The following is a 16,922-nucleotide window of genomic DNA, read 5'->3' on the forward strand; positions in this document are numbered from 1 at the left end:
TGAATGGCTTAAGATTGTAACAAGCCATGTTGATAGCTACGGTTAAATCCACCCTTAACCTAGAGGGTTGTAGCAGTATTTATCGGTTAATTTATTGCGCGTAAACCTGATTTGTTTGTGATGGCATAAGAAGATCAAAACCTTGATTGTGTGGTCCAGCACTATTTGGTCCAAATGATGGTCACAACGTGACCTATAAAAGGGTGCCCAACAAGCAGTATAGGATGATCGGCCATGGATAATTTTCTCGTTTGAATTTTTCTATCCATGGCTGAACGTACTGTGAGCTGACGTACGTATGAACAAGTGGTCGAATGAATTTAATTTTATCAGAATTTCATTGCTGAAATATCTGAATAATTTTGACCACCGAAATCGTATATCTGTTGGAATTCATACGCTATCAATCGGTGCTGTAACCGACTGAAGTTTTCAAATTGCTATGTCATCGAAATGGCAGTCATGGAGCGACAAAAAAAAATTAATAGTTTATTTTATGTAATTGTACAGTTGCGCCAATCTCTACTTTGTGTGGTGGGCCTCAACCCCGTTATTTTTTTGTGGCTTGGCGCTAACTATTTTTTAAATTACCAGTTTGAATCCAACCGAACCAACGTCAATGCAAATTGCATATTGATCCGGTTCATGATTGAACCGAGTAATTTAGTTATACAATTTGCTTGGGAATTGGGATCCTTGTAAACTTTTGATCGCGTAGACAAATTGGTTATCATGAGTATTACTTTTAAGAGTTCTTTGTTTACTAATGGGCCTAGCCAAACCAACCCATTAATGTGTTGAGGATGCCGAGACTTATTAAATCACGTTAAATCTTAACTGCTTGGGCCCAAAGGCGAGAAATGGGATGACATCGTTGATGATGCATACTCAGTTGATACGGCAATTGGGTTGAATGCTCAAAGGTAAAACTCAATTGTTTTTACGGTAAATTCTTAATCCAATTTAATTCAATTTGCAGCAAATCTCGATTGTTTGACATGACTGCAATCCCTATGTTGGACGGAGATAATTATGCGGAATGGAGCGAAATGCTCCATACAATTCTGGGCTGTAAAGGCTTAGACTTGTTGAAAGTGCATCCCAAAAAGAGAGAGAGCACTTGGATGCATGGGAGAAGTCCAACTGAATCTACAAATCTATTGTCAAAGCCCGTATAAACAAGAGGATAAGGGTTGCGATCCCTGAAAAGGACACTGTGGCTGAATACCTCGCAGCCATCGAATAACACTTTGTTGCCTCGGAAAATGTGGTCTCACAGACCTTGCTGAATAAACTAGCTAATATGAGATTGGCTAACTCCAAATCTGTGAGAGACCACATTCTGGAGATGGACATAAGCGACAATAACAGCCCAGGTGCGACTGTCATAGACCCTTTTGGGGATATTACAGTTCTTGCGATTCACCGACTCTAATCGGTGTGTAGTTTTTTGGTGGTTCAATTGCATCAGATCTCAACTACCGTTTGGTGCAGCAGATCGCTATACAGAGGCTATGGCAATAGGAGGTGAAATTTTTTTAGATATTTTTTTTTTGAGCATCAATTTTCTGTGGTTCGTGGAGGTTTGATAAGCAAGTGCGTGCCTATTAGTGGCCTATGAGTTGTTTTATCTTGGTGATCGATTTGTGATCACCCGGCTATACTGTGGGGGGCAAATGTGGTTTTAAGGAGAGTAACCAAGTGGCACGACTCAACCCTCATTTTCTCAGTTTCACAGTTATGCAATACCACACTCTTGCAAATTCTCGGTTTGAAAAGTGATTACCGATAAGTTCCATCAGCCTTCTTTATTATTTTACAACAAGTGCCATCCATGGCAAGTAAAGCCTATGACATATGTTTTTAGTTTTGTGTATGCTGATATTAGTGTAATTTGACTGAGAAATTTAGGATCCGTTTGGTTTACAATTGGATCCCTCGAAATTGGAATTTGAATGGTCTATTCCTCTCCCCTGTTTGGTTCAGACTGAAATCGGAATTGGAATCAGGATTGACTGGAATGGATTCTCATTTCCAGGGGAGGGGGAGGGAATGATCATTCCCTCATATGGGACGATGCCATTCCACCAGGAAACTAAACAGTTAGAACCAGAATGGACCATCTTATAGCTATATGGCTTCAATCCTCTAGAATGCAGTAGAAGGTTATAGAATTCTCAGCATACAAGATCGTGCACACCTGACTTCTTATAGATATTAGAAAGATTCAAATAAGCAAATTTTCATCTTCAATTTTCATTCTTTTACTCACTTGATTTAACAGGGAAGAGGGTGGCGGGTTTAAAATTTCAGTTCAAATTTCTCAGAAGAACAAATATTAAGAAAAAAAAATATGACAGATATCAACAAAATGAGATTTGCAAAGCTCATCTGCAGTCCCTTATGAGGTAAGACAACTGGGTATTATAGTTTAGTTCAGAGCATGACTCAGAGCTTACTTGATTTGATATCAACAGACGTCATCCATTGCTTACCTGAAGCGACCAGCTCTCCATTGTCTTTCCTTCTAACCTCGACCATCGTTGATGAAAGCTTAGCTTTGTTTCCCAACAATTTCGCTTCAATCTCCACTTCTTCCTGAAATCAATAGATTCGTAAAACACCTGAAGCCATTCTTAGCTTCTAGTAAACACAAGTAGCTTCCAATGCTTGCAAAGAAAACTAACATCGATCTGAACCGTAGAGAAGTAGGATATGCTGAAATCGACGGATACTTTGAGAGCCCCATCAAGAGATGCTATAGCTGCAGATCCAACGATGTCGATTAGGGTTGCTATTGCTCCCGCTTGCCAATTGCCATTTCTGTCCTATACAGATGAGAGACAGAGAAAGTTCATCATTTTCCTTCATCGAAATTCAGAAGAAAATACATATAATTAAGTAAAGAAGGCGGAATTGGTGAAAGTGAAGGGATTAGTGTGAAGATGAACGAGAGGACTTACACACAGATGCTTCGGTACGGTGAAGTAGGCAAGGATCAAACCCTTCTGGATCCGTACAATCTGGAGGGTCTTAACTGACAATTTTTCGATCTCAGACCAACCCTGTGACAGACCTTCAATCCAGTTCCTGGCTTTCTGCAAAGTATCTTCCTTCATCGTCACTAACGTCTACTTGACTACTTGAGAAAAAGGGAAGCCTTCCCTGCGCGCCTAATGGCCTTCGGATCCTACACTTGACTACTTGAGACAAAGACACCCCCGGTATTTGGGTCAGTGTCTCATTATATATATCTCCACTCAGAAAATGGAATCTGAGTAGATCCCACGTGCAAGCACCCATTTTCAGTAATTAATTAAAGTAATTCATTATTAATTAATTATTAGTTAATAATAATTATTATTAATTAATTACAGTAATTAATAGTGATGCAGCACGATCCGATCATTCCTAGCTGTCACTCACGTGACTCCTGGAAGATACCTGAGAAAAAGAAAGTTCCCCAAGGGAATTACTCGACAGGAACACTCCGATGATTAAGTTAGTACTTGATAGGAGAAGCAAGGAGAAAGATAAAGGCTAAGAGTGAAGATAGCGCATGTACCAAAGATGATGATCCCCCCCCCTTGATGCTAAACTCCTTATAGTATAAATCTGTTACCTCTCGCCCATCAGGCTCTAATAGGGCGGGTATAATTGCCACTACCAACTTGCCATAGCCGTTATTGGTAGGGTTGAGGTGGCACGTGCGGGGCCGTCACTGTTGGGTACGTGTCTGTCAGGTGTAGGACACCTTCTAAAGGTGGCAGGCACGACGCTGCCTGACAAGAGACACGGCTACTGTCACCAGATTTGTCGGGTACGACGGTCGGGCAGGAGATCTTCCTGCCTTCCTTCATGCGGCTCATCGATCTGCCACAAACTGGGGTGCTTCAAGGCAGATAGGTCCCTGCCTCGAAGCACCGAGGTGCTCCCTCCCAGGTGGGGAAAAGCTTGGCGTCCCTTAGGGGGGAGACCGGGCTCTCCGAGCTAGGCAAGGGACTGACCCACCGAGGTATTAGCCCTCGGCAAGTAGACTGTCTTTGACTTGGCGTTTCCTTCCCGACGAGTCGAGATCATGCTGCTAGGCTAGACTATTCACCAAGCCAAGTCATGCGCACGTGTTCTGGGTTCATGGGGTTGAGCCAAATCGTCCTCCATCAATTGCCCCCCACTCCCCGTGTTGGGGACGGGGGCCCCAGTGCAAGGAGTTCATGGTTCACCGGGCAGATTTGGCTCGGTTACTCACACTGCACCTCAAGCAGTTCAATGGCTGGATCGGCTGGGCAATCGGTTCTTTACGGGAAAAAACCCACGTCTCGTGCAACTCACGCGCGGACGTAAAGCACATTATGTTGAGCGGATGCCAAAAAATGCGCTAAATTAAATTCACGTTGGGAGTCCCACAGCCGGTTTCTTTGAGGTCCGTTGGATTGATCCAATCTTGATCATTGGTCACCGGGCCCCGTGTCTATAAAAAGCGGGGTTCTGGCATTCTCTTCGCTGCTAAGTATTTTTCGCCTTGAGCTCGCGTCTAAGGTCTCCAGCTCGGGTCTTTCAACTCGTTTTCACCTATTTCAGGTGAGTCTCTGAGTCTTTCCTTTCTTTTTCTTTCTTCTTTTCTTAGCCCGTTCCTCCTTATGTCTAGTGAGAGCAGCTTTTCGGATGAGCCCAGGGTGGGCACTTCGGGTCATGGTGACCCTTCCCCGGCCCGACCTACCTGCAAAGCATAGGCAGCTTCGGGTAAGTTGGCGTCCACCTCCCATCGAGATCGGGTGTCGGACCTGTTCGATCCCTCTACCCTGACACCGGAGAGGCTTCTAGACCTCGTCCAGCAGTTCAACCTTCCTTCTAAGTACAGCTACAGCCTTCCTACCGGCAATTTCCCCTAGGAGCACGGTCTGGATGAGGTCGTGATTTTCAAGGAACAGCTCATCGGTAGGCTTCGTCTCCCTCTTCACCCCCTTATCCCCGAGGTGTTAGGGCATTTCAATATCACGCTGGATCAGCTCCACCCCAACTCCATTCGGAATTTAGTGGGGACCATTTCCCTCAGGCATGAAAAGCAGTTCTCTTTGGACGCGGACATACTCTGCTCCATATTGCTGATAAAAAAGAGCACCTCTAGCGCTCCCCCCGAGCACGAGTAGGTCTACTACTTATCTCCTCGCCCAGGCTTTAAGCTATTGCATAAGTTCCCGAGCAAGGTCCCGGCTTGGAAGCAGGAATACTTTGTGGTTCGGGCCAACACAAGGTGACAAACACCTGAGGCACGCTTTGGCTGCTAAGGAGTCATCCCATGTGGCTCATGCCGAGCAGAAGGCAACACAGGACAAGATCCATCAATTGGAGAGTGTTGTCGCTGCCCAAAAAGGTTTGAATGACACCTTGGCACTAGAGAGGGAGGAGCTGGCCCGGGAATGATACAGACTGAAGGCCGAGGTGAATGGGCTCCGAGTTGGTCAGGAGGCCCTAAAGCTCAAGGTGGAAAGCCTCAAAATGGCCCAGAAGGCTTCACAGCTTGAGATGCAGGCCCTAAAGGGAACCAAGGAGGCCCTAGGGCGCGAGGTAGAGTCTCTCAAGGCCGATATCGAGGAGAAGACGGAAATCTTTCACAATGCTCTGGATCAGACCAAGGTTCAGTCTGTCATCGACTATGTCAAGTCCTCGAGGTTCGACAACGTAATGTCAATGGCCTACCGTAGGGGGTTCAAGCTCAGCCGGTGGTGGATAAGGCATACCTACCTCAATCTGGATATAAGTGCCTTCACTTCTTTCAACATCACAGGTGACATGGCACGCCAGGCCGCGGATGACCTAGACTCTGAAGATGATGGCGGCAACGGGGAGGCTGACGCCACCGATCTGACTAATTCTTCTGAGGAAACCCCTAAAGAAACCCCGAATAAGGCCGATGAGCCTCCCAAGTAGTCAGACACTCCTTGTATTCTGAGCCTGCGAGCTCGATTTCCCTCTCTTTTGTATTGAACGTATTTATGTAGTGTAATGGAGCTTATATAATGAAGAACATTTTTTGCCAAACACTTGCGCAATTTTCTTTTACTTGCTGAAGTGGTTGTCTTACTCTGAACTGTTAGGCTACTAGGCTGATTACCCGGAGTGTGAGTTCCTCAACTATTGTGCTCCCGAACCGTATTCTGACACTTAGTAGGGGTAGCCTTGTGTACACTGAGGTGTAGTAGGGTACATGCCCAACTTGTCTGCACCTGGGTCAAGTTGGCATCGGTTATCTCTTACGGGTTTAATTTGTTGCATGCCAGGGCGGGCTATCCGTCATAGGGTTCCTAGCCGAAGTGCCTGTGCCTTAGGCATTGCAAGCATTTAGCCTATGCCAATGAGACAACTAGGTATTGTATGCTGTCGAGGTCTTTTCATTAGCTCGGTGTTCTAGCCCTTAGGCTGGAGGAGTGGCTCGTGGCCCACTCTTGGAGTTTGCCCATGCCATAGAGGCGACTTGGTCCTGTTATGCCGAGGTCATGTTAGCTTGGTATTCTAGCCCTTAGGCTTCGGGAGTGACTCATGGCCTACTCAGTTCTTATAGATAGGATTGTCTTAAGTTGACAATATTCCACGCTAAAGGCACTTGTTTCCCTTCGAGGGTCTCGAGCTCGTACATTCCTTCCTCGAGCACTCGTTCCACTCGGTAAGGACCTTCTCAGTTGGACCCGAGCTTGCCAGTGCAGGGCTCAGGTACCATAACTTTACGAAGGACCAGGTCGCCAACGCGGAGGCTCCGCTTCTTGACCCTGGCGTTATAGTACCGAGCTACTCTCAGCTGGTAGGCTGCGGTCCTGATGTACACGAGGTCCCTTACTTCGTCGAGTAGATCGATGTTGGTATGTAACTCATCTTCATTTGTCTTATCACTGTATGCTTCTAGTCACAGCGTAGGGACTTCGATCTCTGTGGGGATGACTGCTTCAGTCCCGTAGGTGAGGTTAAAGGGTATTTCTCCCGTGGCAGTCTTCTCCATGGTCTGATAGGCCCATAGAACACTGGGTAGCTCATCTGCCCACAACCCTTTAGCCTGGTCCAGTCGTGCCTTCAGTCCGCGGTGGATGGCTCTGTTCATGACTTCTACCTGACCATTTGCTTGAGGGTGTGCGACTGAAGTAAAATTCTGTCAGATTCCCATGTCTTGGCAACAATCTTGGAATTTGATGTCCTCGAACTGCTTGCCATTGTCAGAAATCAATACCCGAGGTAACCCGAAGCGGCATACGATGTTCTTCCAAAAGAATTTTTGGACGTTTCGGGCTGTGATCGTTACAAGGGGTTCAGCCTCTACCCACTTGGTGAAGTAATCCACTGCCACTACTAAGAACTTCCTTCTGCCCATTGCTGGCGGGAATGGCCCAAGTAGGTTGATGCCCCATTGTGCAAAAGACCACGGTCTAATGAGATATTTGAGGTCGGCAGCGGGTTGGTGGTGAATATTGGTGTGCTTCTGGCATTTGTCGCATTTTCTAACGAGCTCAACAACATCTTCCTTCATTGTTGGCCAATAATACCCCTATCGAAGTGCTTTCTGAGCAAGGGCCCTGCCCCCTAAGTGCCCACCACACAACCCCTCATGAGTGTCGCGGAGTACGAGCTCAGCTTTGGTAGGTCGCAAGCAACGCAAGTAGGGGAGCGTGTAGGATCTCTAGTACAGTCGTTCGTCTATCATGACGTATTTGGCTGCCTGGCGCTGCACCCTTCTGGCTACACAACGATCTACAGGGAGGGTCCCGTGTAGCAGGAAGCTCGCGAGCGGGTCAATCCAGCGCGGCTCTGCTTGAACGACAGGAGCGACCTACTCTGCCCCTCCCCCCCGAGAATGGTAGGCTGAGGCAAGTCCTCTATGTACAGGGTTCTCATGGTGATGTCGCTGGCGATGGCTAATCTAGGCGTCGGCCTCAGCGTTCTCCGACCTTGGGATTTGCCTTATAAAGTGTGACTAGAAGTTGAGTAGGGCCTCTCTGACTTTGGCTAAGTAGGCGATCATGGTTGCTCGCGAGCTTCGTACTCGCTGATGACCTAGTTGACCACGAGTTGGGAGTCACTACAGATGACGATGTGCTTGGCTTTTACTTCTCTAGCTAGAGCTAGTCCTGCTATCAATGCTTCGTACTTCGTTTTGTTGTTGGATGTCGCGAACTCAAAGCATAGCGCGTACTCCAATTTCATGCCACTTGGGCCGTGCAGAACCATTCCGGCTCCACTGCCCTGTTGGTTCGAGGAGCCATCCATGTGAAGGATCCAGGGCTCCTCATCCCAGCTCGCGCTTGGCCGAACTAGGAGAGATGCTACACCGGTTGCTACCTCATGGGGCTCAGACCCGACCATCCTGGGAGCTTCAGGCTCACCCGAGTTGGGAGCCTCGTGCTCAACAGGCCTGGGAACTTGGGAGCCGAACGTGCACTCGACGATGAAGTTTGCTAAGGCTTGGGCCTTAATGGCAGTTCGCGGCTGTACTGGAGATCGTATTCGCTGAGCTCGACGGCCCACTTCGTCAACCGACTAGAAACCTCGGACTTGAGTAAGACTTGCCTCAGAGATTTGTCGGTGAGGATAATAACAGTGTGAGACTGGAAGTACGGGTGGAGCTTTCGAGTTTCAATTACTAGTGCGTACACTAGCTTTTCTATTTATGGGTATCTGGTCTCTACTCCCTACAATACTTTACTAACATAATAGATGGGTCGTTGAACCCGATCTACTTCTTTTATTAGTACCGAACTGACCACTTTGTCGCTTGCCGAGAGGTACAATTCTAAAATATCACCCTCCTCGGGCCGGGTTAAGGTCGGCACACTAGCGAGGTATTTCTTGAGCTCGTCAAATGCGAGTTGACAGTCTTGGATCCATTTGAACCCTTTGCTTTTGATTGCCTTAAAGAACGGTAGACAGCGGTCCGCCGATTTGGACATGAAGCGGCTCAGGGCGGCTATGCGGCCATTTAACCTCTGAACCTCCTTCAACTTCTGGGGTGGTCTCATATCTAAGATGGCCTTAACCTTATCCGGGTTGGCCTCAATGCCGCGCCGATTAACGATGTATCCTAGGAACTTGCCCGAGGTCACGCTGAAAACACACTTGTTTGGGTTCAGTCTCATATTAAACTTGCGCAAAATTTCAAAAACAGAATGCAAGTCCTGTATTAATTCGTGTGAAAATTGAGTTTTGACAACCATGTCGTCTACATAGCATTCTACCTTTCTACCAATTAATGGCGCAAACAACTTATTTACAAGTTTTTGAAAAGTTGCCCCTACGTTTTTCAACTCGAAGGGCATAACCTTGTAACAGTATAGACCGAACTCTGTGATGAAGACAATCTTTTCTTCGTCCGCCGGGTCCATCTTGATTTGGTTATAGCCTGAATAGGCATCTAAGAAACTCAGCAACTCATGCCCTGAGGTCGCATCCACCAAATGATCATTTCTGGGGAGCAGGAAGTAGTCTTTCGGGCAGGCTCGGTTTAGGTCGGTGTAGTCGACGCAGATGCACCACTTGCCTTTAGCCTTCCCTACCAAAACGGGGTTGGCTACCCAGCTCGGGTAATGGACTTCTCTTATGAAGTTAGCTGTGAGGAGCTTCTCGACCTCCTCGTCAATCGCTTTCCACCGCTCCGGGGCTAGGTTGCATTTCTTCTGTCTAACGGGCCTAACAGTTCGGATCGTGGAGGTTCCTGGATGGAAGTGCCAATCTGAAGTGTCCGAGCTGGGTCTGCTGCCGAGGTCGGGACTGCGACTGTCTCTTCTGTGGGCGCGGCTCGTTCTTCACCTTGCTCCGTAGACCGCTCCAATTCATGATCATCGGCCACCGTGGTCTTTCCCTTCAGGGCGGCGACATAGCACTTGCGAGACTCGAGTTGGTCACCCCGCACTACCCCAACACCGAAGTTTGTAGGAACTTCATTGCCAAATGGTAAGTGGAGACCATCGTCGGTAGGATATGTGTGATCGGACAAACTATTATGGCATTGTATGGGGAGGGGGTCGCGACCACCAGGAAGTCGTGGCTGAGTCTGGCTACGCAGGGCCATGTGCCAACTTTCACAGGTACCGTTATTTTCCCAAGGGGCTGGACTTCTTCTCCGCTGAAACCCACCAAAGGAGTGTCTGCAGCTTTCAGGTCACTTTTCTACAACTGAAGCTGGTCGAATGCAGCTTTGAAAAGGATATCTGCCAAGCTGCCCGAGTCGACGAGTACGCGCCTGACCTTGAAGTCGTTGATCCTCAGTTTTATCACAAGTGCGTCATCGTGGGGGTAGTAGACCCCTCACGCGTCATTTTCTGTGAAGAAAATTGGCTCTTCTATCCTTGGCCGCTTCAGAGGATTCCGTTCTTCTTGGGCGGCTTCACGAACCAACGTCCGAGCTGCTGCTGAAGTGCACCCCGCGATGATCGGTCCTCCCACTATAACGTGGATTGTGCCCCGGACCGACCTCTCTTCCGGAGGCTGCCTCTATGACTGCTCGGCCAGCCTGTTGCTGGACTCGGGAGCATCCTTACCTTACTGTGCTCCCTTGCCGACCTGTTTTATTATTATTATTGTTGTTTTGTACAAAGTTCCTTAAATATCCGCGACGGATGAGTTTTTCAATCTCATCACAGAGATTTTTACAATTTTTTGTACTATGACCGTGATCTTTGTGAAAGCTACAATATAGATTCTTGTTTCTCTCATTGGGATTTCCCCTCAAACGGGGTGGCCATTTCACATACTAAGCATCCTTGATCGCCATCAGGGTTTCGGCCCGTTTCGTGTTTAGTGGGGTGTAATCAGTTCGGTCCGCTGTAGGAGCTCGGAACGACTGACCTAGCTTTGCCCCCCAAGCTGCATCCTTTTTCTTTCGGTTGTCCCCTTGACTAGAAGGCTCCCCTTCCCTCTTCCTCTTTTCAGGCGCGCTTTCGCCCTTCTGGTTGATCTCTTCCTTGGTGGCTATAAACCTGTCCGTGAGCTTAAGGAATTCGGTTATGGTCGTTGGTTGGTTGACGACCATGTGCCACTTGAACTCCTTATGCATCACGCCTTTCTTAGCTACTGCAAGGCGCACAACGGGGTCTAGGCGTGGTATCTGCATACAAGCGTCGTTGAACCGCTTGATGTAACTTTGGATGGACTCTCCCTCTCTCTGCACTATGCTGAGGAGACTTCCTTCAGTTCGCGGACACCGCTTGCTAGTAACGAGGTGGGACGCCAAGGCTTGCGCGAACTGCGCCCAACTTCTTATTGATCCAAGTGCCAAGTTCCATTACCATGTACGGGCTACTACTCTAAAAGTGGTGGAGAAGGTCACGCACATGCATGACTCACTAGCTCTCGCCAGGTGCATCTGCGACTGAAAAAGCGTCCACGTGATCATTTGGGTCGAACGACCCGTCGTACTTGTCAAGAGGGGGGAGCTTAAAGTCTTTAGTCATTGAGATTGCCAGGAGCTTGGGAGATAGGGGAGACTGGACTGAAAGGAGGGGTGCCTTGGCTTCGCCCGAGCTTACCTCTTCTTTGCCTCTGAGCTCCGGCAGGTCGTGGGTGGCAGATCGGCGAGCTCGGCGGCGGCGTCTCTGCTTCTTGGCGGGCTCAGCGTTGGTGCTGCTCACCTCCGTGCTGTTAGGAATGGTGTGTGCAGGAAGTAGCTCAGGCCGCTGGAGCTGGCTGCGGACAGAGGGATGTTGCTTGGAGCCTGGGGCCAGGATCTCGAACCGGTTCTCTAGGAACGGAGTATCGAGCTTCAAGGTCTGAGGAAACGTGGACCTGGCAAGCTAGGGTCTTCCCGACCTAACTGCCCTCGGTGAGGTCGGAGTGGCGGGTCTTTCTTGTCTGCTGCGGAAGGAGGCCTGACTCCTAGGAGGGTTCTGGGGGGCCTCTCCTTGGCAAGAAAGGTGCTCCTCCTGATGGTGAGACCTGGCTTGCTGCGAGGCCGGGTGCCGAGGAGGGAGCTGCGGCTGCTGATGCTAAGGTTGGAGCAGCTGAGGGAATTGCTACTGATATTGGTACTAGGAGGCCTGGTGTAGCACGTGCTGTTGATAGATCTAAAACTGTTGAAACTACTGCATTTGAGCCTGCATGGTCTGCATGCACTGCACCAAATCTTCCAGTTGGTTCGGGCTGGCCACTGGGGCACACCTGAGGGTTCAGTGAAGGTTGTTCCAACTGTGGTAGGGAGTGGAGCAATGACGGGTGCCCCTGCAAGAGGCACGTTCAAACTAAGGATCCCGTCCGCTGAGAGGGGGACGGTGAACTGTCCGATGCAAATAGTAGGAAGCTGGGGCTGTTCCTTGGAGTTATTCATCTCCGTGCTTCATCCGATATTGCTTGAGGACACCATGAGCGTTGGGTTTTTGGAGAGTAAAAAGATGTGAAAGTTTAGAGAAAGGCTTTTCAAAGCGTTTCCCACAGACGGCGCCAAATGATGTAGCGCGATCCGGTCACTCCTAGCTGGCACTCACGTGGCTCCTGGAAGATACCTGAGAAGAAGAAAGTTCCCCGAGGGAATTACCCGACGGGAACACTCCGATGATTAAGTTACTACTTGATAGGAGAAGCAAGGAGAAAGATGAAGGCTAAGAGTAAAGATAGCGTGTGTACCGAAGATGATGATCCCCCCCTTGATGCTAAACTCCTTATAGCAGAAATCTGTTACCTCTCGCCCATCGGCCTCTGACAGGGCGGGTATAACCGCCATTGCCAACCTGCCATAGTCGTTATTGGCATGGCTGAGGTGGCACGCGTGGGGCCATCACTGCTGGGTACGTGTCTGTCAGGTGTAGGAAACCTTCTAAAGGTGGCATGCACAACGCTACCTGACGAGGGACACGACTGCTGTCACCAAATTTGTCAAGTACGGCAGTCGGGCAGGAGATCTTCCTGCCTTCCTTCATGTGGCTCGCTGAGCTGCCACAAACTAGGGTGCTTCAGGGCAGATAGGTCCCTGCCTCGAAGCACCGAGGTGCTCCCTCCCAGGTGGGGAAAGGCTTGGCGTCCCTTGGGGGGAGCCTGGGCTCTCCGAGCTAGGTGGGGGACTGACCCACCGAGGTATTAGCCCTCGGCGAGTTGACAGTCTTTGACTTGGCGTTTCCTTCCCGTCGAATCGAGATCATGCTGCTAGGCTAGACTGTTCACTAAGCCAGGTCATGCGCACGTGTTCTGGGTTCATGGGGTTGAGCCAAATCGTCCTCCATCAAATAGTGTAATAACATGCACCCATTTCCAGTAATTAATTACTAATTAATTATTAATTAATAACAATAATTACTAACTAATTACAATAATTAATTATTGTAATAATAATTATTGATTATTATAGTAATTTAATAAATATATAATTAGTGATTATAATTAATAATTACTGTTATTATAAGTATTATTAATAAATAGATATTTACTTAAATCTTACTTTAAATTAAATTTGTAAATACTATTAATAAATATAGTAATTATTGTTATATTCAAAATAATTAAAAATGTTACTAAAAGTATTGCTATGGATTATTTAATAAAATGTTATAATTACAGACTATTACAAATAAATACTATTAATTTAATTTAATTTTGGTAATTATTAATTTAATGAATATTGTTAATAAATCTTATTCATAAATTTAATAATTATTGTTATATTAAAAATAACTAAATAATATTATTAAAACTATCATTAATGATTATTTAATTAAATAGTATAATTACTTACTAATATCGATAAATGTTGTTAATAATGGTCTGACAACCAACGGTTTGACCGTTCGGATTGAATGGATGGCTCGTTCTGACAACAAAAATTACAAGTAAAAAATTACAGAACCATTCTAGCCACTGGTTTTTGGGTCAACGGTTCAATCATCCGATTCGAACGGACAATCCACTCTGACAACAAAAATTATAGGCAAAAATTTGAGTTTGTGAGGTCCATTAAGTAGTATCATACATGTTATGTCATTTGAGCGATGACTCATACAACTCAAAAACGAAACCGTTCTGGCCACCGGTTTTTGGATCAACGGTTCAGCCATTCGGTTCGAACGAACGACCCATTCTAACAATAAAAAATTATAAGCATTAATTTATGAAACCATTTTGGCCACCGGTTTTCAAGTCAGTGGTTCAATCGTCTAGTTCGAATGGACAATCAATTCTAACAACAAAGATTACAAGCGAAAAATTGAGTGTGTGAGGTCTATTGAGCAATATCATAAATGTTATGTCATTCGAGCATGTGACTTGTATGACCCAAAAATGGAACCGTTTTGGCCACCGGTTTTTGGGTCAATGATTCAATCGTCCGGTTCGAACGGACTTCTGACAACAAAAATTAAAAAATAAAATAAAAAGTAGCCAAAAACCATTGAACGAGTCAATGGATTGACGGTTTGACCATTCAGATCAATGGGTTGTTGACCGATTCAATGGTTTTTTGCCAAGGACTAGGATTGGGGTAAAATGGAACTGGTTGCTTGGATAGTTTCCAATTAAAAAAATACAAAAAGAAAAAAATAGACGACCCGTTCTAGCAACAAAAATTACATGCAAAATGTTGAGTGTGTGAGGTTCATTAAGCATTACCATACGCGTTATGTCATTGGAGCGTGTGACTTATACAACCTGAAAATGGAATTGTTCTGGCCATCAGTTTTCAGGTCAACGATTCAATTGTCTAGTTTGAACGGATGGTCCGTTCTCATAATAAAAAAACAAGAAAAAACCATTGAACGGGTCAACGGTTCGACCGCCCAGGTCAATGGGTCATTGACCGATTTAACGATTTTTGTCTATGAACCAAGATTAGGATAAAACGAAATCAATTACCTAAATGGCCGATTAAAAATAAATAAAAAAATAGCCATAACTATTAAATAGGTCAACAGGTCAATGGTTTTACTACTTGGATCAATGATCCAACAATTTTTAACTAAGAACCAGATCAACGAATTGACAGATCAACGGTTGCATTCCAGCCCCTACAAAGCAGGGCCCCTCCGCTAGTTCAATTCGTAAAAATATACCCCTTTCCGTTAAGTCAAGTGTATGATAAAATGCGCTAAATACATCTCCTAAATTTTGCTCACGTTAAATAGCTCTCCTAATTCCTAAACTTCACTTACTCTCACAGTCTCACTCATAGCTAAGGTATTTATAGCTAATAGCTGCTAAATCATTGAAGACAACATTTTACAGTACGGTTGATGGTCATTGTAACATGGACCGGATCTGCTCCTCTCATACCTAGCGCCTCACACGCACATTCTACCATTGGGAACATCTCCCGTGAATATTAAGTATTATTCATGGGAGATGTTACTAATGCATGTGAGACGCCCGTGAGGAGCAGATCCCGTCTTCGTCTTGTTGTAACACGGATGCACCCATTTCAGTTTTCCTCTCCGTTACTTTTATTTTTTATTTTAAATTATTAAAGAAATAGCCCTACTTCTCTTTCCTATTATTTTTTCTTTCGTAAATAGAAAAACAAAGAGTTGATGCTGGTGTCGGTGACTGACGATTGATTTTCGATAATCGACCACCAACATCCGGTTTTATTTTCTAATGACTTTCGGTAAGAGGGTTTAGTCCGCCACCAGGGACAGAGGATTCCGATGGGTTTGTTTATGATCTTGCATGTTTATTTTTATTTTCTTTTCTTCCACTTTTTTTTTTTTTGCAGGTGAAGCATGTGAGAGTGTTTAGTGTTTCTGAAAACTTACTGGTGAAGCATCTGAGATCAGTGTTTATTAAACCCTCCCGTTCTGTCGGGACTCGGGAACTGCTGTCGTTTCTAAACCAAGAGGGAGCTGGCATCTCAGTAGTTCTTCCATCAAGAGATTGAATAGAAGACTGAAAATGAGGGGTAAAATTGGTATTATAAAGAATGAATAAATGGCCTATTTATGTTAGGTGGGACCATCTTATAAAGTAGATATAAGTTGTTTTTAAAAGGGAAAATTCCCAATTAGCATCCTCTTTTTTGTGTCTAATGCTACTTTGGTTCTTAAGCTTTAAAATATGACAATTCAATATCCTAATTTTCAAAATGTGACAATCTAATACTTGTCATTAATCAGAAGTTAATTTGCCTTTAAGTGACATTTGAAAAGGAAACAAATGTCATTCCAGTGTCATTTAATTTTCTTTATCAATCATATAAACATTATAAAAAAATTAAGTCTCAAATCCTTACCTCTTCTATTAAAAAAAAAATTGGAGTCACTAGATTGTCCAATCAAATATAACCCCAACTCTTTTGAATGGAAAAAACAAGGATTTAGTACCGTTAAGTTTTTGTCAATGTTTAGATGGTTGATAAAAAAAATTAAATGACATTCCAAAGACATTTGTATCTTTTTCAAATGTCACTTAATGGCAGGTTAACTGTTGATTAATGATAAATACTGGATTGTCATATTTTGAAAGTTTGAGTACTAAATTATTGTATTTTAAAATTCAGAGACCAAAGTGATATTAGGCACAAAGTAGAAGTTATTAATAAGGAATTTTTCCATTTTAAAAGTTAGTTGGGGGTATATATATATATACAATCTGTATTATGGATTTGAATCTTTCTTTTATCTCCATTTTCAAATATAACCTGCCGAATGGGGGAAGTCTAGCAAATGGGAATGCATTGGCATCGCTTCACCTTGAATTAGTGCCCGTTTGGGAGGGTATTCGCACAGCATTTTCTAGTGTTCCATGAGTTGAGAAACCTGAAACTCTATGAAACTGTGTTTGTTAAAAGTTTTGAGAGTTTGAACTACACGTACAAAGCCACAAAATCCACTTTCTAGTAAAATTATCTCACGTAGTTTCTCCGAAACAACTCGATTAACATAGCATACTCAATGCAGAAGTCCTCAAGATACTCGTGAGCTATGCAAGCTTGATTTATTGAATACTCAAATTCAATAAGCAGATAATTGGGC

General features: G+C 45.3%; 1 protein-coding gene across 1 annotated transcript; it reads right to left on the reverse strand.

Annotated features, from left to right (window-relative positions):
- Positions 1-2,232: 2,232 nt before the first annotated feature.
- On the reverse strand, positions 2,233-3,227 carry LOC148842618 (uncharacterized). The gene is made up of 3 exons (XM_088959866.1): positions 2,964-3,227; positions 2,688-2,828; positions 2,233-2,598 (listed from the first exon to the last, which is right to left on the reverse strand). The coding sequence occupies exons 1-3, from the start codon at positions 3,117-3,119 to the stop codon at positions 2,449-2,451; spliced, it is 447 nt and encodes a 148-aa protein (XP_088815992.1). The 5' UTR covers positions 3,120-3,227; the 3' UTR covers positions 2,233-2,448.
- Between the last annotated feature and the right edge of the window lie 13,695 nt (positions 3,228-16,922).

This window comes from Nelumbo lutea, chromosome 8 (genome assembly GCF_056320005.1).
Source record: "Nelumbo lutea isolate HS-2025 chromosome 8, American lotus-T2T, whole genome shotgun sequence".
Classification (NCBI taxonomy): Eukaryota; Viridiplantae; Streptophyta; class Magnoliopsida; order Proteales; family Nelumbonaceae; genus Nelumbo; species Nelumbo lutea.